The sequence below is a fragment of the Caloenas nicobarica genome, chromosome 1 (assembly GCF_036013445.1).
Source record: "Caloenas nicobarica isolate bCalNic1 chromosome 1, bCalNic1.hap1, whole genome shotgun sequence".
Lineage (NCBI taxonomy): Eukaryota > Metazoa > Chordata > Aves > Columbiformes > Columbidae > Caloenas > Caloenas nicobarica.
The window spans coordinates 86818136-86839659 of NC_088245.1; the positions used below are offsets into that span (position 1 = coordinate 86818136).

The following is a 21524-nucleotide window of genomic DNA, read 5'->3' on the forward strand; positions in this document are numbered from 1 at the left end:
TAGAGACTGCTGAGCTGTACTGTTCACTTTTGGAAATACACCTCTGTTCATAAAATGCAAATGGGGTAGTAGCAGAACTGGAACAACCTGCATTTAGGATTAGCTTACCTAAGCTGGGTTTATTTGCAGAGAAGTGATTACATACTTAGAAGAAATACAAGCATGACTGTTAAGAAAATCTTTCTAATTTCCCTTATAATTTCTTGTTGCCAAGACTGTGTGGACGCTTTTTGCTCTTTATTTCTAAATATGTTCACTGTCATTTTTTTTCTACTGAGTTAATTTTTCGGCTTAAGATATTTTCTTATAAGAAACTGTTTAAATTTGTCTTCAAATTTATGCTTCTCCTTCCAGGTACACAGGGCAGATTTCTGGAGATTATTAGGAATGGAGACTGAACTGCAAGAAAAATCATACAAGTTCTGTTTCATCTTTTGGGTATTCCTGCTTGTCCCACAGAAAGTGAGGACTAGATGTAATTTTCTAGATAGTGCTTAGTGAGATCAGAAACTCAGCAAGAGGTTATTCTCATCCTCACTTCAGATGCAGGTCTGTCATTTGAATTATATGCAACTGAATCATGCATTTGATTGGAGGAAAAAGCTTCTATTTTCTCCTTCTATACCATCATGACTTATTGTCTCCCAAAGTCATACCAATTATAGAGTAGGAGAAAGTCTGATTTCTCTCCACAAATCGCAAGTGGTGGTCATACCTATACATGTCTGTTATATCATTTCTTTTAATCATATGAAGGCAGACTGAAAAAGTCCTCATGTTGATAGAAGGTGAAGTATTGTTGTCTTGACTCCCAATAAAATTTCTTTCAGGTCCTGAAAACCTCCCTTGCATTGTCATCTCTCTTGGCCTCACTTATCCCTCAAAATCTGAGCCCTACCCTTCTAGTAGGCACTCCGTCTCCACCCAATTTATTCAAGAATGTGAAGGAATTTTTTTATTAACCTTATTCAGACCAGCTATCTCAAAAGAAAAAGGTGTGAAACTTCAACATGGATATGATCTTTTGGATCAGATGATAAATGCAGGCTGATGAGAATTTATACAGTCCTAAAATTACATTCAGCCATTTGAAGGCAACTGTGAGGCTGATGTGACCCCTGGTGAAAATGAGTTTGATACCCCTGGCCTAGAGCATGCCAGTGTAATAATGTGTCTAGAAGAAATACCTGTGAGAGTCACTGTAATCTAGATGAGACTCTCATTTGTACATAAAAACAACAGTTATTCTCTCCATCATGATACATAAAGAAATGTGAGTTTGTCCCAAACAGCTGAGAATACACACAGACAAGCAAACTCTTTCCCAAACAATTTCATTAATCTCATTACTCGAGCATCAGGACACCATACAACCCTGTGCCAAGGACTGAGGCAGAAGAGGTTGCACTGGGTTGAAGCGAATACTTCTTCGTATTCAGTGAGTATCCTGGCAAATCTACATTTCCCTGGGTGTCTCCCTCTCAGCACTGAATGGAGCTTCCTGTGGAATATTGTGGGAGCACAGGAGTACTCTGCACTGCTATGATTCTGTGATGCATAGGATGTTTCTATCTGTGCAACTTTATCCATTCTGACCTAGACTGGAAAGTAGTGAGGAAGAAATTCAAAAGGGAAGACAAGCCTGCCAAAGACAAGTCACCTTATTAGAAGTGATCCTAAGAGAGAATAATCACCTTGACATCTAGCTCCAGACAAGAGTGATTTACTTCTTCCTTGGTTAAAACTAGAATCACAAGAGAACATAAAGCCATTGCACCAGTCAAGTCTTTGAGAAAGGAATTCCTGCTGATTGCTTGTCGATCAGCATCAGTAAGACCTGACAAGCATGCTACAGGCATGCTGTGAGACACAGAAGGAGGGAAACACATCTGTGTAACTTAATTACATCACACTATCTGTTTTCCTGGCTCACTAACAGAAAAACTAGAAAAGCAGAAATATACAATGTTTGCAAGGAATAGGAAAAGCCAGACAGTGGAACTAGCATGGGCTGTGTACTTTTGGAAGGGCTCACTTTCTGTTGCTGCTCAGGTACACAAGCCATGCTTAAAATACTAAAATGAATGTACTCTCAAAAAGGAGATGGGAAGTAGCAAGATATTTTGCCACTATGTACTGTATGCTTCAATGGGATGTTGGAATATACTTGACAAGATTTTTAAATATCAAGAAGAGACAGAAAGAGACTTCCAGATTACTTGACTGGTCTGTATAACATAATAATAATAATAATAAAGGATAATACAAAAAAGGAAAAATAGTGCTTTAGATTGTAGCATAAGAAAATTCTTTTTAAAATCGCAGTGAACTTAGAAAGAATGGTTCATAACTACTAATTTTCTAGCTAACATGCCGGACTGCCCCGCCGAGTCAGCTCCCGGCTTCCCTCCTCGGGAGCCCCCTCTCCTCCTGCCTCGCCATGGAGAAGGGCACAGGCTCGCCCCTGCCCCTCCTCTTTCTCCCAAGCCGGGCTTCAAAGGAGAGACAGCAAAGGGCACCTCACAGCTGGGACCGAGCCTCAGGCACGCCGTGGCAGCGGCACGGGGAAAGACGGAGGGAAGGAGCCAAAAAGGTCGAAAGCTGACTGCAGCCTACGAACCGGAAGGGCACCCCGCCTCCGCCACCGCCCCCCGCCCGCTCCGGGGGAGGTGCTGGGGCGCGCTGCGTAGTGGCGGCTGGAAGGCAGAGGACGGGACGGGACGGGACGCTGTCAGGATGGGACGGACGCTCGTGGAACTCTTCTACGATGTGGTATCCCCTTACTCCTGGTTGGGGTTTGAGGTGAGACGGAGGGAACCCGTTCTGGAGGCGCCCCGCCCGTCTTCCGCGGCCGGAGCCTCTGCCGCCGCCCGCTGCGGCTGCCGAGCGCCAGGACAGACGGGCCTGGGCAGCCACTCCGGCCGCTGCCGCCCCTTGAGGAGGCGGCCGAAGGGCAGCTTGTCCGGCCGACTCGCGGTGCCTTCTCACCCTGCTGCAGGCAGCGCCCTCCCCACCTAATGCTTCGGGTTTATTTTTATCTCGCTTGTTAAGGGTATTTCTGTTTCTTCCTCACGTAACCAGGAACACTAAGGAAGCATGTCTCAGCCAAATGGTAGCATAGCCTGTGCTTATTTGGGAGTTCTTGATGAACATTTTGCTTTAGAGATAGTTTTGATGTTTAGCAAGTGCCATTTGTCCACTCATGATCTTGATCTTCTCCTTATTTACCCTTGCTTAGACTTATATAGTCATAATATCAATGCAGTTCTTTCCATTTTTCTGAAATCAGAGTTCACTGGCAGCATCCAGAAAAGGATTTGAGGACTATCACTAATATAATAGAAGAGGATTCATCTGCAGTGTCTATTTCATGCCTTAGCTTATTTCCTAGCTGGATGCAGTTCTACAGACACCTCCTCTCACTGATAATCTGGCACTGCTTTTTTTATGTTGCAGGTACTCTGCCGGTACCAGCACATCTGGAATATTGATCTGCGCTTTCGTCCAGCTTTCCTTGGTGGCATAATGCAAGCAACTGGTAGGCAATACAGGGAGATGAACCCTGTAGGAAAAAAAACCAGCTTCACTAGTAGATGACTAGTGGGCAAGCTCTTAGTGACTGCAGAGCCTCCAGCTTTAAATTAAGTTTTGGCACTGATAACAAATTAATTATAGGATTGTGGAGCTCAGTAGTGACTGAGAAATAAGGCACAAATAATTTCATACTGTTGCAACTACACAACCCCTGATGCTTATATTGTTTGTGGGTTATATGGTCCATGCCAAATCTTATCAGTTCTAAAACAGGATAATAATTTGATATAGAATGTTTTTCTAAAAGTTTTGCCTTGCGTTCATACCTGAATTTATTTGTGGAACTCTTTCACTTTCTAATATGCATGAAGGATCGCATGCCATAAAATGGTACTTGTGACCTTATTAGAACAAATTAATCACTGAGACTTATAATTCATAAATCATGAAACTAACAAGTCTCTACATTTGTTTATCCACACATTAGTAGTTGTTTACCTTAAAAGTCATTTGTCTGAATCAGTGTAAATCCCTGCTAGGACATCTATACTTTGGTTTAAAACTAGTTCTGCTAACTTAGAGGGCTGATCTGTGCAAAACCAAAATAAATCATGTTTAAGCCCTAGAATTATCTTTGAAAATGCTGTGTATGTTTCAGTAAGCCAATATGAAATTATGCTCTTCTTTAGGCACATGTATGGGTGAAGTCTAATTTGTCCAGTTTTGTTTTGTCCAGTGTTATTATAATACAGCTGAAAATCTCAACAGAAGTTTTTCTGAAAGGTAACAAGCCCCCAGCAATGTTGCCAAAGCGTGCAGAATACCTGCTGAAGGATATAAAAAGGATGGCAGAGTACTACCAAGTGCCTGTACAAATTTCAGGAGATGACTTCCAACGTGTTCTTGGTAAAAGTAAGTAAGAAACTTGGCTTATCTGGTATCTTGCAACTCCAGCACTTCTGGTTCAAGATCTCCCTAACAGTAAAGGTGAAGATGAATTCTCTGGCCGCAGCCAGATGAAGTCTGTACATTTTTAACCATAAAAAGAACATGTGGAGAAATATGCTGATGTATTATAATAGGATGGAAGATACTTTAAATCAACATAAGCTTTACTGTTTGAGAACTGTTACAGAGAAGATCATACTGTTCTTAGGCATTATTAGCACTTGTGCAGACCATATCTGTGCCTGATCCTATGCCTTGTTTCAGTATGTCTCTCTGTCTCCCTACTAATCCCAGGCACTCTTGGGGCCATGCGCTTTATCACAGCCATTGACATGACACAACCACGATACTTAGAACCCTTATCTAGGGAGTTCTGGATACGTTTTTGGTCACAGGTCAGTATTTTATGAAGCCAGCTTCTTGATCCTTTCTCTGCTGTCCTGTCCCACTTCATTCAAATGTACAATCTGAGCAAGAGAAAGGGAATGGTTTTTAATGAAAAGCCATAGCAGGAAGCTTAAGGTCATAGTGGTTCAGAAGCCATTACAAGAAAAGAACTAGTTTATAGTCAGGTTAATTTGCCTTTTTTTTTAGGTATGTATGGTGACTTCTATGGGCTCAGTGGATCAGTAGTTTGTACCAGAAAGCACTTAATACATTCCTAGATTAGGTGAATTAAAACTTTTTCTGAGGAAATTTTTCCAGCAACTAGTATTGGTTTTATTTCTATTTTTGTAGAAAACTTGCTTTCAAGTCTAGAGCTAAGCTTTTGTCCTTAAGTACTGAATTACTTATTTTATTCTTTTACCAGCATGAAGATATCAGTCAGCCGGAGAATATATTGGCTGTAAGTGTCTCCTTTTTGTTGGTGCTTCTGCATTTCTGATACGGATTCTTATTGATAGCTTGGATCAGAATACACATGAAGACAGCTTAGTCAAATGATGACTTGGAGTTCTAGAAAAAAGTGGATTTAATTTCCCTAGGAGCTCTGTTTGGAATGGGGTTTTTTTTGGTCATGCTTTGAATGACAGTTGGAACCAGAATCTCCTTTTTTGTTAATTCATGTGGCAAGATACCCAGGAAGGACAACGAATTATCTGTTAATACTGTTTTATTAACAGTAGTGAAAGTATGAACAGTGTCTCCAGAATGCACTGAGGTTTTGCTGCTTTATGAAATCATCAGGTGAAATGCAACATGTCATGGAAGTTGACTTTCTTTGGTGTGATGGAGCCAGGCTTTACTGTTAAGTTCAGTGCTTTATTGCCCTTTTATGTGCTTAGAAATTGTACTCATTAGATTTTCTTTTACTGTTTAGTTTTTATTACAGTTAAAACTGTAATGGTATGTAAGTTAGTTTACCATGAGATCCTCTTTAAGGGCTCTCATTTCTACCTTATTTTATTTTTCAAGTTCGTGGACTATGAAGAAAAGAGAGGAGTTTTCCATGGCTAGTCTCTCGTATCCAGCTTCCCTATTTGAAACCTGAAACTTGCAGTCTTGCCATTTCCCCAGGGGCTAGTCCTTGCATTTCATCTTAGTGTACCCTTTTACTAGAATTTCAGCAAATGTTTGCACTTCACCTTTTCAAGAGGCAAGATTTGAAGGATATAATTAAACTGTGGTGTGTTAACCCTGGCAGGCAGCTAAGCACTAGACAGATACTTGCTTGCTTCTACCTGCTGCCCAGTGGGACAGGGAAGAGGGAAGGAACAATAAAAGCAAGAAAACTTGTGGGTAGACATAAAATTGCTTAATAAGCAAAGGAGAAGTGGGAGAAGAGAGAAAGAAAACAAAATGTGATGCAGAAGCAATCACTCATCACCTCCTGTGGGCAGACCAGTGCCCAGCCAGTGCCCAAGCAAAAGGTGACTAACCTCCCTAAACCCCCCTCCCCCACTTCTTATTGCTGAGTATGATGTTATAGGGCATGGAACATCTCTTTGGTTAGTTTGAGTCGTCTGCTTTGCTGTGTCCTACCCAAACTCTTGTGCACCCCCAAGCTGTTCACTGGGGGCGTGGCGGGGAGAGTGAGAAACAGAGAAGGCCTTAACACTGTGCAAACATTGTTCAACAGCAGCTAAAACATTAGTGTGTTATCAGCATGGGTTTGATCACAAATCTAAACCACAGAACCCTATGAGCTATGAAGAAAATTAACTCCATCCCAGCCAGACCCAGTACATAAATACATACAGAACATCCTTGCATCATCATTTAAATAAAGATAAAGCAAGGATATGCAGAACTTCAGAGAAACAAACTTTGTATTCAGAAAGATCTCTATGTAATTTAGTCACTGTTTGGTGGTCTGTGAGTATCCACCTACACTCAGCAAGGCAGGCAGAGAGGTAGGCATCTCCTTGTTTGCTTGTGTCTGTTTTCATTCACCCCTGCAGCAAGTACTAAACATTTCTATCTTGTGGAAATATGCCATCCAAAGCTGGGTGAGGGGTGCCAGCCGTTTAATCTGAGTCTTTACAGGTGAATTTATTTTATGAACAATTACAAAAATTGAATATTGTTTATTTGATACAGTTCCTTTGTATTTTTTTTTACTTCTTTTTTTTAGTCAGCAATAACTTAACATAAATTACTGTAGCAGACATACAGTCTTTGAATCCTGCCCTGGTCCGGTTAAATACCCCTTCTGCCCTAAATGGTGAGAGCCAGATACTACATCTCTCCGTAAATATTCCAGTCTAAGCACCATGGCTACCAAGCCTACGCCTACAAAGCATTTTGTTCTACTCCAGTGCTACACTTTTTTATCTCCTATTCAAGCAGTGTCAAAAAGAGCTCATAATCTCCCTGATGTGGAAGTAGGAGAAGGTATAAGAAAATGTGGATGCTAAATGAAAAGTGATTGAAAAAAAAAAAAAGAAAAAAGAAAGAATCACTAACACCTGCATGCAGAGGATTATTGGTCTGTGTGCAATACTTTTAAGTTTTTTTGTTTGGTTTTTGGTTTTGTTTTTTTGTTGTTGGTCGTTTGGGTTTTTTTCTTAAAAAACATGCTATCAGGTAGATGGCATGGAAGTTAACATTGTTTGTGAAATACTTTATTAAAACAGGTACTTGTAACGTTGATGTTACCCGATAAACATTCGACCTTTACCTTGGGCCACTTTATCTCCTGTGTGGCAGAGGTCCAGAGGAGGCTAAAAAGATACAGTAATAACACTAGCAACTCTTTAACCTCTGTGAATTGCAGTCTCTTTCATGCAGTATCACTTATAGTTCCTATGTGGCCACATTTGTCACACAAACTGTTTCGTCAGGCTTGTACAGTAAGTTTTTCTTTTTTCAGAACATATTTTTTTTTCAGTAAGTTATCTGATAAGTCATTGGATCAGAGGTTAAACTCTCCTTCTCTCTCTCTCCTTCTCTCTGTTTAGAACTCCTGAAAAGAAAAAAAAGTGCAGATTTAGGGCTTGGAAGTTTAAAATATCCCTTCTACTTTGAGAATTGAAAAATGATGAATGGGTTGGGAATACAGCAAGACAATTGTGAAAAAAGTGCCTCAAGGGTATTTTGTACTTTTTTTTATAATAAACCTTGAGTGATAACACTGAAGATTAAATTAATTAGACCATAGTAGGAAATAGAATATTTAGTGTTAGGTACTCTTAATTGTATCATGTCTTCTCAGGTTGCAGGACAGGCTGGGCTATCATCAGAGATTGCCCAGAAACAACTTGAAATGATTTCATCCCCTGTAGTGAAGAACCGACTGAAAGAGACAACAGAGGAAGCAATAAAATATGGGGTAAGATGCTTCCAATGCCATTTGTCACCACAGCTGTGCACTCCTTCCTTATTAACAATACTGGCAAGCAAAGAACAATGGAGGTGATGATTGGAAAGCATTTGTGCTGGGTTGGCCAAGATAGGGTGAATTTCCACAGGTAGCTTTGGGGACACACAGCCAGGACAGCTGACCCAAAACTAGACAAAGGGATATTCGATCCCAATAAGGTCATAATCAGTTATAAAATGGGGGCTGGCCGGGGGGAGTCTCTTTCTTTCTCACTGTCGGGAAGCGGGGCAGTCTAGGACCCTCTTGGTTCTCTCTGGACTGCGTGGTTTGGTGCTGTTGTGTTTTGGGTGCAAGCTGCTGTCTGGGACCCAGGGTAGGGGCAGGGAGGTTTCAGTGTAGGCTGTGGTTGGGAATCTATGATTGCTGCTTCTGAGGAATAGTTTGCTCAGAAAAGGTGGACGGCATACAGGGATTACCATGTGGTAAGAGATTGTGCTGTGTATCCCTCACTTTGTATATTCTTTCATCATCATCATTATTATTATTATTCTTGGTTTTGTGGTGGTTTGGGTTTTTTTTTCTTTTTTTCTACTGTTCCGTTAAACTGTTCTTATCCCAACCCACGAGTTTTGCCTTTTGTTTCCTGATTCTCCTCCCCATTTCAACCAGGGGCAGGGGAGGGATAAGCAAGCAGCACATGATTTTAGTTGCCAGCTGGGGATGTGGCTAAACTGCAACAGGAGTGTATAGACCATCTCTCTTAGTTGGTCTTTGCTTTTTGAACATGTGAAAGCTAACTCACTGTTATTGGTAATTTATTGCATTGTCATCTGGAAAACCAAGGTTGACCCATTCAGCTCATTCCAGTCAGACGACAAGGATAGAGAGGTACAAGGCCAGTAATAAGAGATACCATTTATCACTATTTGACATAAAGCTGTAAATTTATCAGGCTGCTTTTTCATTCCTTCAAAAGGGCACACAGGCTCTGGAGAGTCCTTTACTTTTTTATAGCTCCATTAGACTCATCTTTAAGAATGAAGAAGGTGAAAAGAAGGGAAGGAAAAAAAGTCAAAAGTTTTTACTTTTTATTCCTGAAGATTGATCATGTGTCTGCAAAAATTTCTCTCATTATAACATTCTCTGTTTCATCTCCATGATGGCAATAGGCATTTGGGATGCCTGCTGTTGTGGCACATTTTAATGGGGAACCTCATCTCTTTTTTGGCTCCGATCGTTTAGAGCTGCTAGGCAGCATTATAGGTGAGTATATTTAATAACATTACTTTTAATTTCATGCTTTCACCCTCTTTTATTGAAATATGCAATACAGCTAAATAAAACACTCTTTGTATCTTTCAAATATTAAAAAAATGTTGGATATACTTCTCATGGGATGAAACTGCTGACTGGAGTGTATCTCAGTAGAGTCAGAGTGACCGAAGATGTAGTCCTTTTTTGAAACAAGAAGTAACTTGAGTTCTCCATTCTCTCTTGGTATGTTTCAAGGCTTTGTGTGCCACATGCCATTCTGAAGTTACTATTGACACTCTTTTAGTTTTCAAAATGTTCATGTTTAACCTTTTGGTACTGGGCATTAGATCTTGGCTAAGATTAAGACTATGGCTGATACTTCTTTTTTTGTAGTTTTAACATTTTCATTTTATATCTGTTCCGTCTTAATAAAAAGCACATTAGGACAGCTCCCCAATCCATAACTTATAATTATGCAACTACACAACTTTTTAACAGAAATTCATATATTTGCCATCCTTCTTTTCATTTTGCTATTAATAAAATATGAATTTTAACTTTTTAAAGAGAATTTGAATAGGTTGTGATAACTAATAAAACTTAGTCACCTGCTTTTAAATTAGTTAGAGAGCATTTTGGCTATGGATCTCAAGATTTGGCAGCACTTGTTGAATAGGAGAGCCATCACAATAGAGTTATGCACATAATTAGCTCTGATGCATTTGTTGAAAAACTTCAGCAGAAAATCTTAATTAATGTAAATTAAAATTAGTCATAGGCCTAAAAAGAAGGGAATTTTTGGAGGCTTATATTCTTTTCTGATGGGCTTCTGATTCTATAGAAATATTCTTGATGAAAATGAGAACGAGGAAGATTCACTTCACAACACACACTATGATAGTCACTAATCCTGATTGGAATGTTGTGGCCTGGTTTCTAGTCTCAACTCCAAGGACTTGAACAGATTTTGTTTCTCTGACTCCCCAGCCTTCCACCTTTTTTCTTTTCCTTAGCCCCAGCCTCTCAAAAAAGGAGTCCTAAAAAATATTGGCTTCACCCTCATGTGGAGTGCCACAGACCTGCAGAATCTCTCATCTGTGACAGAGGAAAGTAATTCTTCTGTGCAGCTTCAGTTGTGACTAGACAGTGAGGGATTTTTGGAGCTGGCCAAACAAGATAAAAATCTGTATTCCACCATCAGTATTTACCCTTCAAAAGAGGAGCAGGACCAGTCATCGTACTGCAGAAATGTGACTGGCAAATCACTTCTACGTATTAAAATTTATCTTTCTCTTTTGTGCTGGTTTGTCTTGCAGGTGAAAAATGGCAAGGACCAGTTCCATCAGTTCCAAGCCCCAAGATGTGAAAAGTCCTGGGGAAATATATAAGAGGGAAAATATATATGTATATGTTCAGTCTTCAGAGATTATCTGAATGTATCCGATTTTATGAAGAGGTGGCTTTCTCATCCTTAACAGTTCACTTTACAGCTCAGTCCTATGTCTAATTAGGAAGAAGTTCAAGGTTTGCTAGTATTACCGGTCTGGTGAGGTCTTTACCAATACAAATGTGCTTCTTTTCTTTCAAAAGATTAATGATTAACATTAAAGAATAAACATTAAATATTTAACTTCTTATAGATTAAACATTATTCTTTCCTCATTAGTCCAGTTTCTCTTACCCTGAAAGCATGAGGATTAAGTTGTTGTTATGGGACTGTGATCTCTGGATTTCTCGTATCTTCCTGCTTGTCCTTTAGAAACACACACAGCCAAAGAAAAGCTGGCCACATTCTCCTTTTATTTTAAGTCCAAGATACTACATAGACAGTAGAACTACAGAACAAGGTATTCACGCTTCCTTTTACTCTGCAGCATGGCAGTTGGAGTGGACACGAGAGAGAAAAGTGGAAGAGAGAGGGACAACTCAAGTCCAAAGAAAAATCTGGGGAAGCAATCAGAAATTTCAAAAGAAACTGTCCCCCTCCTGGACAGTATTTTATACACCTTGCTCTGCAGTGACTGACATTTGAGGAGACCAGCACACACATGGATTCTCAGGCACCAGCCCCAGACCTTGCAGGGGTTTTTGATTAACATCAGTTTTACAATAATGTCTTTGGAAGACAGTGGTGAATCCCATGTAAGTTTAGTTGGTAACTGAACCAGACTGTGTTTTGCTTCCTCAAGGATGGCCTAATTGCTGCCTATCCAAGAATGATTTGGTTATGGCAATGAGGGGCTTCCCCTCATACAGTCTGCAGTGGGAAAGATAGGCAAACAAAATTTAAACCAAAACACTTCATTTTTCACTCTCACCTCTAATTACAGTAGTTAGAAATTTCACACTGAAATAGTTTGAACCTGGTCCTATATTGGCTGAATTGGAATAACACACTCAAATGAATTTGGTTTGTGTGAGGCTTGATTTCTCAATGATTCCTAGCTGTCTCTGACACATCACTGAAGGAAGCAGAAGAACTAGCAGCAGCTGGAATTCCATTTTTTGTCTCTTTCTGAACTTTAAGGTAAAGCATATTCATGCTTGTTCACTTGAACAGCAAATCCTGGACCAAAGCATCAGAAACATAATCTATATCCTTCATGTTCTTACAGCTGTAAGTATTGTGGGAGTATCATTTGTTCTTCTTACACCTCTTTCAGCTCTTCAGGAAATATCCTATAATTTGAAAACTCCTTCCTCCTTTTCACCAGCACACCTGTTAGTCTTTGGGCAAATCCAGCCTGGAATTGAAGGAAATTTTTGTAAGATATATAAGAGGCTACATTCATTTAGGAATTAGAATGACAAGGAAGTTATCATGATGAAGAAAAGGCTGAGGTACTTAATGCCTTCTTACCTCAGTTTTTAATAGTAAGACCGGTTGTGATCCAGGTACCCAGCCCCGAGCCAGAAGATAGGGAGCAGAATGAAGCCCCAATAATCCAAGGGGAAATGGTTAACGACCTGCTACATCACTTAGACATGCACTAGTCTATGGGGCCAGATGGGGTCCACTTAAAGGTACTGAGAGAGCTGGCACAGGTGCTCACCAAGCTGCTTTCCATCATTCATCAACAGTCCTGGCTAACCGGGGAGGTCCCAGTTGACTAGAGGTTAGCAAACATGATGCCAATCTACAAGAACAGCCGGAAGAAGGGTCCACGGAATTACAAGTCTGTCAGCATGACCTCAGTGCTGGTGAAGGTTATGGAGCAAATCTTCTTGAGTGCCATCACATGGCATGCACAGGACAACCATGCGATCGGGCCCAGTAACCATGAAAAGTTATGAAAAGCAGGTCCTGCTTGACTAACCTGATCTCCTTTTGTGACAAGGTGATGTGCTTAGTGGATGAGGGAAAGGCTGTGGATGTTGTCTACCTGGACATCAGTAAGGCCTTTAACACTGTTTCCCACAGCATTCTCATGGAGAACATGGCTGCTTATGGCTTGAACTGGTGTATTCTTCATTGGTAAATAACTTGCTGGATGGCCAGGCCCAAGGAGTTGTGGTGGGCAGAGTCAAATCCAGCTAGCAGCTGGTCACAAGTGGTGTTCCCCAGAACTCACTATTGGGGCCAGTTCTGTTTAATATCTTTATAAATGATCTGGTCAAGGGAATCAGGTGTACTTTCAGTAAGTTTGCAGGTGACACCAAGTTGGGTGGGAGTTTTGACCTGCACAAGGGCAGGAAGGCTCTACATAGGGATCTGGACCAGCCAGACCAATGGGCTGAGGCCAACTGTATGAGGTTCAATGTGGCCAAGTGCTGTGTCTTGCATTTAAGTCACAACAACCCCATGCAACGCTACAGGCTTGGGAAAGAGAGGCTGAAAATCTGGCTAGTGGAAAAGTACTTGGGGGTGGAGGTTGACAGCTAGCTGAACGTGAGCCAGCCGTGTGCCCAGGTGGCCAAAAAGGCCAACAGCATCCTGGCTTGTATCAGGAATAGTGTGGCCAGCAGGACTAGAAAAGTGATCGTCCCCCTGTACTCAGCACTGATGAGGCCCCACCTTGAATACTGTGTTCACTTTTGGGCCCCTCATTACAAGAGACATTGAGGTGCTGGAGAGAGTGCAGAGAAGGGCAATGAAGCTGGTGAGGGGTCTGGAGAACAAGTCTTATGAGGAACGGCTGAGGGAACTGGGGCTGTTAAGCCTGGAGAAAAGGAGGCTGAGGGAAGACCTTATCACCCTCTAAAACTACCTGAAAGGAGGTTGTCATGAGGAGGGTGTCAGTCTCTTTTTCAAGGTAATAAGTGGTAGGACAAGAGGAAATGGCCTCAAATTGCGCCAGGGGAGGTTTAGATTGGATATTAGGAAAAATTTCTTCACGGAAAAGGTTGTCAGGCATTGGAACAGGCTACCTAGGGAAGTGGTGGAGTCATCATCCCTGGAGGTGTTTAAAAGATGCATAGATGAGGTTCTTAGGAGCATGGTTTAGAGGTGGACTTGACAGTGTTAGGTTAATGGTTGGACTTGATGATCTTAAAGGTGTCTTCCTGTGGGGGAGTACGGTGGGTCCGTGGATTCCCTGACGGAGAGCATGGGTACAGAGATCAGCCTTGAAGATATTAAAGCCTACCCGTGAGAAAGATGGGAGTAAAGGAGTATCCGGAGATATTAAGGTGTACCTGTGAGAGAGAAGGGATGTACCCGCGAGAGAAAAGGGAGTAGAAGAGTAACGTTGATGACAGAAAAATTAGCCAATGAGATGTTACTGCTGTAACTTGTAACCAATAGTGAAGAGACACATGAATTGGTAAAACTGTATAAAAATGCACTTGTGGCAATAAATGGCATCTACTACTTTCATCCTGGAAGAACTTGGTCTATGTCATTTGTCTGTCTCAACCACGACATATGGTGACCCCAACGTGATCCTGCACGAAGAAGGATCTCGCATGAAGAAGAGACAGCGGCGAAGCTGTGACAGCCGATGACGAGCTGAGGAGACGGAGCCCGGTATGGCTGACAGAGCAGCAGGGGGGAGCTGCCAAAGATCCGGATCCTTGAAAAGACACCACCCAAGAGTAGGTGAACTACCGGGAACATGGCGGGGAACTTATCTAAAGAAGAGGGTATTATAGTATCTACATGGAAATTGCTTCTGAAGAAGCAGGGTATTAGCCTTCTGGAACTGACTTTACGAAGGACCTTACTATGGGGCAAAGCACTACCCAAAGATCCAGAGAAACAACTGAACTGTTAACAACATGGCACTTGTTGCTAGAGACTTCGAGAGGATTAAAAGAGCAATGGGAACAGGCAGAGACAGCGGAGAGGGGTGGCTTCCCTGGGCTAGATTTGGAAAAAAAAAAAAAAAAAAAAGTACACTGTTCCAAACCCCCCTGTTACTAATGATTCTCCAGCACTGTTCAAGTCTGCGTTATCTGATCACTCAGATGAGGATGAGGGTCCGCAGCATTTTCTTGAAAAGTTAAAAAGAAAAGGAATATGTGTACGTGTTGCTCCGAGATCAGATAAAAACCATGAAAGACTCAAGCAAAATTAGACCTATGCAATATAACAGCTATAGATCATTTAGAACGGAACGATGGAGATTCGTTGAAAGGGGCAGGTATCCCCCAACTCTTGGAAGAGACACTAATTGGCACATCACAATTACAGGCGCGATTAGTTTCTGAAATCTTAAGGCAGTCAGCAGACCGTGCATATCAAGCTATGATAAAGGTGCCTGAAATTGACAAAGCAGCCAAATTCTTTATGACTATTAAACATGGTTTCAATGAGATTTACATACAGTTTATTGACTGTCTTCAAGAGGCCATCAATAAGCAGGTTGAAAACTTAGAAGCTAAGGAAGCACTAATGTTGAAATTCACAATAGAGAATGCTAATGTTTGCTATCAACATGTTATCTGAGAGTTTTACAGTACATATTACGTGCTTCTGTGTATTGCCTCTCTAAAAATCAAGCAGCTTGTCAGGAATGTGAGTTAATTGTTTTACTGGTTGTTGGTTTTTTGTGGTATTGATTATGTAAGTGCACTGTAAAACCTTCTCCCCACTTTTCTCACTTGTGCTGCAAGCAGGCCTGTGCTTCCCGCCCTCCCTCCCTCTTCTCATGGTTTTTTACTCATGAGATGGGGTTGGAGATGACTGTTTTCAGTCATATTCCTAAGAAATCGGTATTGGGAGGTGTTTTAGAACATAGGAAAGCACTTGGAAATATAAGGAAAGAGGATCTTGTGAAATATTGAAATCAGTGGTGGCTGCTGTATAAGTTAAATGATTGGGAAAACTGTCCGGAGAATAGAACCTTTAAGCATCTTTAAGTATAACACAGCAATCATAGATGTCTTCCTTGTTAGCCTGTTTTCTTTGTGGGTATCTGTTTAAGCATGTTGCAGTTTTAGCAGGTCTTTGTCTGTTGTGTGGTACGGTGAGTTTGTGGACTGTTAAATCATGAGAATCCATGGACTCAAAATGTGTGGTTTGTGATAATACGGAAGATCATGAGTAATTTAGTTCTTTACTGTGTGAATGTGATGATAAAATCTTGTCTGTAATAGTTGTTACTTTTCTTTCTACCATGCTAGCTTTATTCCAGCATTCAGACTTGTGCAACTCTGTGATAGGCTGTGTCTCATCTTGGTGTACTAAATTTGGCTCTTTTGTATGCACACCAAGTAAAGAATCCTGGTTTGGGGATAACAGTTGTAGCACGCCAGATGAGACACTAATAAAAGCCTTGCCCAGTCCAGCTTGCTAGGGCAGCGGGGGGGGCAGGTGCCGATTGGGCTCCAGCGCGCACTGACCCGTTTTGTCAGGGAGACCCAGCATCACCTGTACCTGGCTGAGCAGTAAGCTATCCAAAGGTGCAATGCAAAAATCAAGATACTGTCTTGAATAAGTGTAATCGTGATCCATCTGCATATTTGAACTTGGTATTTGGTTTTCATATCTGAGCTCAGTATTTTAGTTTGCATATATATATATATATTTGGTACCAAAAGAATTTTGTTAGGGGAGATAATTACAAAATGGGAACCAGTTCCACTACTAAAATATCACTTTGCTCCCCCTTAGGATGCATCCTTACACATTAGAGTAACTTTTGGGGAAATATTCTGATAAAAGAGAACTTGAAACAATATTGTACTCGAATGTGGCTTAAATGTGGAATTCTGGGTTTTAAAGCTGTATTGCAATTAATGTTGTTCTGCAGAATTTTGGAAAAAATGGGATGAAGTATGGTACTGTAAGTTAATTTGCTCTTATTGTTATCTAATAATTTTGAGACCAGAAAAAAATTTAAACTGTTAAACTCTGATTCGCTTTGAAAAAAAAAAAACCACACACACACAAAAAAAACCCCAAACAAAAAACCAAAAAAAACCAACCTAAATGCTATGATGTGAACTTGGTATTGTATGAGGTTGTATTTAAAAGTTTCTAGACTATTAACTGATTTGGATCTAGGAAAACGGAATAATGGATTGATGTTTAATATGCTGGTTTTTGATATCTGTAAATTGTAAAAGGTAAATGGAGCTAAGGAATGTAGCTATTGCTGAGCTAATTGGAATTGCATATAAAGTGTATTATGTTTGGAATGAAGTGAGGGAAAAAAAAAAAAAAGGCAAAATATCCCAGGCCTGTGCTGTACAGCTTGAACATAAATTTCAGGCCCGTGTCAAGCTGCGAGATAAACTCAGCTCATTGTAACCCAGCAGTCTGGCAACTCCTCCTTAGCACCAGTGATTATGCCACCTGTGTGGCCTTGGTTATATCTAAACTGCAGCAAGAAGAGAAAGTAAAAAAAAAAAGAAAAACTTGGTTGCCCGCTGCTAAGCGGAAAAATGGGGGCTTTATTTCCCCCTCCTCTGTCTTTTTTTCCTGGAGTGTTGTCATCTGTCCTTGTTGTGGCACTGTGTTGCTTCTCGGCTCTGAATCAGGGGTTGTTGGTGCTGTTTCTTTTTGCTTCCATCTCGTCTCTTAGGTTCGGGCATATCTGGGGAAGGAGCTCATCATTTTGCCTCCTTGCTGAAGTTGGTCTTTTCATGCTGGTCAGCTTTGGGGGATCAGAGTGCTGAGTGCTTCTCTGGGTCAGACTGGTGCTGATTTGGGTGTGGATTGGAACCAAGCTGGTCTGATGTGGTGTTTGGACTGATTTATTTTCATGCTGGGCTAGAGATCTTACCATCTCAGATGGGGGCGAGAGGGAGGCTTTATTCCCCCCCGCCCCCCTCCCCCAGCAATGTTACTGCTAGAGAACTGTAATACTGCATGAAGGAGTCTGAGGGTGAAATTTAAAGGCATTGCCAGTGGATCCATAGTTCTAATGAAGCTGGGAAATTAAACCAAAAGGGTTTTTTTTAATGGACTTATTCTGTGGTAACTAGTTGTAAGAGACTTCTTAGTAAATTCACTGTGCTAGTTTTTGAGATCATGGGAGAGAAAGAAAGAAAGGCCGTTTTTTGAAACCAATGGAATGCCAAATTTGGAACAAAGTTTTAATAACTGAATTCTCGTGTTTGCCAGAAAGCCCTATACCTCTCTTAGGTCAAGATTTGTTAAGTAAATTGTAAGCTCAAATAACGTTTTCTGAGAATTCTGTTTAGTTGCATGTCCTACAAGAAGCTGCTTGGATGGCGCAGATCTGCTTGCTTCAAGTGAGAAATCTCCAAGGAAATTTCGAATGCTGTATATCCATCAGTATTGGCAGCCAATGTTTCAGTAAAGCCAACACCACATTGATATAACTGAAACAGGACTTCAGTCCAGTAAGGGAAAACAATATCCAATAAATATGACAGCCAAAATGGAGTTAGAGACTTTGATTAATAACTTTATGACAACCTTACAGGCTGACTGCATTCGATTGGACTTGTAGATTTGTCTATTTATAGCTACAACACAGAAACAACCTGTGTCTATTGTGGGACAGTATGACGAGAATGCTAACAGACTGAAATACTGATTGTTACTCTGATCAAGAAATGCAGGGAATGAATTTAAGTCTTAATAGGCCATGATCCTTTTGCCATGTATGTACCATTTGTGAAATCTAATTTTGATTTTTTTTTATTTGCAATCTATGTCCTTGTAAATTGCACTAGCTGATTTTCTTAACAGTATAGCTTTTGGCATGCCTAAATGTAAATTGCTGCAGAACCTGCAAGCCTTTTACATCAGGTCACAGACCATACTTGTATTTGGTCTGATCTCATATGCTTGCATAGTTTTTTGTTGATGGTTCAGGGAAGTCTCATAAAGCTGTAGTGGTCTGGCATGAAGATAATAATTGGCATCATTCTGTAAAAGTTATTGAAGGTTCAACCCAATTAGTAGAACTTGGCACAGCTTTACATTACTTAAAGCTTTTTAAGGAGGAACCTCTAAATTTGATTTGTGATTCTGAGTATGTAGTCAAGGTCCAACATACGCATCTGATTCTGAAATGTTTTTTTAAAACAAAAAGGGGGAGAAGTAGGGGAAACACCACAAAACTGATTGTCAAAAGCATTGTATGTGATGAATCACTTAGATATAAGTGATTCCCCAAATTCCCCCTGTGATGAAACACTTTACAAGTATGACCCAAAAACATGCTAAATCAGAAAGAACTTACATTAGTTATGGTCAAATCACTAGTTAATGGTCAATGGGAAGGGCCACATCAATTGATAACCTGGGGGAGAGGCTATGCTTGCATCTTTACAGATCAAGAGCTGCAATGGTTGCCGGCGCAAAATGTGAAACCTGTGTTATCTTCCTGACGATGATTGCTGGAGCTGCTGCATTTTGAATGCCTGCACAGACAAAGACTAACATGTGGATTACTTTAGCCAATACGACCAGCCAGGACTCTATATGCCTAGCTATGGCATCTCCGGAAAACGCGTTCCACACATGCTTGGTTGGCATCGCCCTTGATGACTACAGCAGCATCACACGATTGTTTCAAAATAGTGGTCAGTGCAGAGGTATTGCAACAAATTGTAATAGTACCAACATGGCACTTGGGATTAATTGCCTCCCGGAAGCAGATATTGAACCACAGGAACTGGAATTGCTGGGATCTATGCCCATGGACGCTTGTATCCAGCTGCTTTGTGAACAGTGTCAGAACAATATACAAGAGCATGAATGGAAAAAACTGCAAAATGTTAATGCTACCCTTGGTGACTATAGAAATGAAACTCAATGGTGTAATGCTTCGCAGAAGAATCCAAGGGGTGCCATTGATAATGTGGGACAGCGACCCCGAAAACTCCCATATGGTGTATTCTTGATCTGCAGAGATAGAGCCTCACCAGGAACTCCTTCTCATGCTGTTGGATGACTGTGTAGTTTGGGACGACTAACTCTCTTAACGCCCGATGCATCCATGATAGTAGATCACAGAAAAGCAACACGGGAAAAACATTTTTTGCATAGATATAAGTCAAAGTGTGATGATAATGTAGATCTTTGGGGATCGGGATTAAGGGTTTTAGGATCTCTTGTACCTGGTGTTAGCACAGCTCAAGCTTTAAATACTTTAGAAAAATTAGGATGTTGGCCAGCTAAGCAAACTAACAGAACTTCTAAGGCTTTAAGTGGGCTTTTGTTAGATGTAGATTCTGTAAGACATGCTGTACTGCAGAATAGAGCCGCAATAGACTTTTTCTTATTAGCTCAAGGACATGGGTGTGAAGATTTTGATGATTTATGCAATAAATTGCTTAGTGGTTGGGGGCTTTCAGGGTTGTTCTTATCAGTAGTGAAAATGGGACTGATGGTTTTGATGATTGCTGTGATTGTGTTACTAATGTTGCCATGCATGATTTCTCTGCTGCAAAGGGCCCTGCAGCGGACAATGAAGGAATTTTTTTAGCACAAAAACAAAAAGGAGGAATTGTGGGGGACTACGGTGGGTCTGTGGATTCCCTGATGGAGAGCATGGGAACAGAGATCAGCCTTGAAGATATTAAAGCCTACCCGTTAGAAAGATGGGAGTAAAGGAATGTCCGGAGATATTAAGGTGTACCCGTGAGAGAGAAGGGATGTACCCAGCAGAGAAAAGGGAGTAGAAGAGTAACGTTGATGACAGAAAAATTAGCCAATGAGATGTTACTGCTGTAACTTGTAATCAATAGTGAAGAGACACATGAATTGGTAAAACTGTATAAAAATGCACTTGTGGCAATAAATGGCATCTACTACTTTCATCCTGGAAGAACTTGGTCTATGTCGTTTGTCCGTCTCAACCATGACATTTTCCAACCAAAACAATTCCATGATTCTATCTATGTGGATACCATAGGTTTCTCTGAGTCCCTGGAAGCCATGTTAAAGAATTTTTTTACTGTTTCCCCCTTGAAATTTGCTGGTCTCCAATTTGTGCTGTCAAACAGATTTTGAGGTTGTGATAAAAATGGAATGACTGAAACATCACTAGGGCCACTACCATGGGCAGTGCTGTCTCATAAATGGGTAAAATGAAGTTTTGTAGAGGTAATGAACTCAGCTGGGGAGAATGCAAGGAACATATTGAAATAATCCCATGGTGAAAGCCCAGGTCTTAATAAACTTTGTCCTTTGAACAAGCTTGGCTGAAAAAAACCAGCCTTTGTGACAGAACATTGTTGATTTGGCAGATGGACTGAATGAGATAGATCTTATAGACTACTATGTATTTCCCAAAATTACCTTAAAGGCCCTTAGACCTACTTGAAATCAGTGGAAATGAAATGCTCAAAGCCTTGGGTACTAAAATAGTACTTAAACACTACGAAGATTAGCAAAATCTAAATTCAGGCTTTTTCTTACATTACTTATTGCCCGTGACTAGTAAGTGGTTACAGCCTTTGCATTTGTATCAGTGAGTATGCATATTGTTGCAATTCTGACTCTATACCTGCTTTGTGCAAAAGCTGCCTGCTTGGGAGCAGAGCTTTGAGGAAGTTCTGCCGCTTGGTTAGGCAACCTTACTCCTGCATTACAGAGGCCTGACTGTGAGCACAAGCTCTTGGCAGACACTCTGGTGACTATCCCAGTAAACAGTGGCTGGCA

The 21524-nt window shown here is 40.9% G+C and overlaps 2 protein-coding genes across 10 annotated transcripts in view; one reads left to right on the forward strand and one right to left on the reverse strand.

Annotated features, from left to right (window-relative positions):
- Positions 1-2658: 2658 nt before the first annotated feature.
- GSTK1 (glutathione S-transferase kappa 1) lies at positions 2659-11126 on the forward strand. 3 transcript variants are annotated; one of them, XM_065626832.1, is made up of 8 exons: positions 2659-2772; positions 3457-3538; positions 4318-4446; positions 4747-4877; positions 5294-5329; positions 8138-8254; positions 9415-9508; positions 10816-11126. In XM_065626832.1, exons 1-8 carry the CDS (start codon positions 2737-2739, stop codon positions 10863-10865), a joined length of 675 nt encoding a protein of 224 aa, XP_065482904.1. In that variant the 5' UTR covers positions 2659-2736; the 3' UTR covers positions 10866-11126. The 3 variants fall into 3 exon arrangements, with proteins under 3 accessions (XP_065482904.1, XP_065482901.1, XP_065482903.1); XM_065626829.1 differs by having other exon boundaries at positions 2659-2802; positions 10816-11125; XM_065626831.1 differs by having other exon boundaries at positions 2659-2802; positions 4777-4877; positions 10816-11124.
- LOC135984487 (rap1 GTPase-activating protein 1-like) overlaps positions 7823-21524 on the reverse strand; it is a 55373-nt gene continuing 41671 nt past the window's right edge. For 5 of the 7 annotated variants that reach the window (XM_065626827.1, XM_065626821.1, XM_065626828.1 and 2 more), the window contains one exon: positions 7823-7888. The gene's annotated coding sequence lies outside the window, so the exon portion shown is untranslated. Of the gene's footprint in view, positions 7889-11360; positions 12244-21524 lie in introns of those variants that run through there. The other 2 variants (XM_065626823.1, XM_065626822.1) reach the window with 1 other exon arrangement.

Coding starts and splice junctions, on each gene's coding strand:
- GSTK1 (XM_065626829.1), top strand. CDS start 2,737: ATGGGACGGACGCTCGTGGAACTCTTCTACGATGTGGTATCCCCTTAC. Junction 4,447..4,746: donor CCAACGTGTTCTTGGTAAAA/GTAAGTAAGAAA, acceptor GCCTTGTTTCAG/TATGTCTCTCTGTCTCCCTA. Junction 4,878..5,293: donor GGATACGTTTTTGGTCACAG/GTCAGTATTTTA, acceptor TTCTTTTACCAG/CATGAAGATATCAGTCAGCC.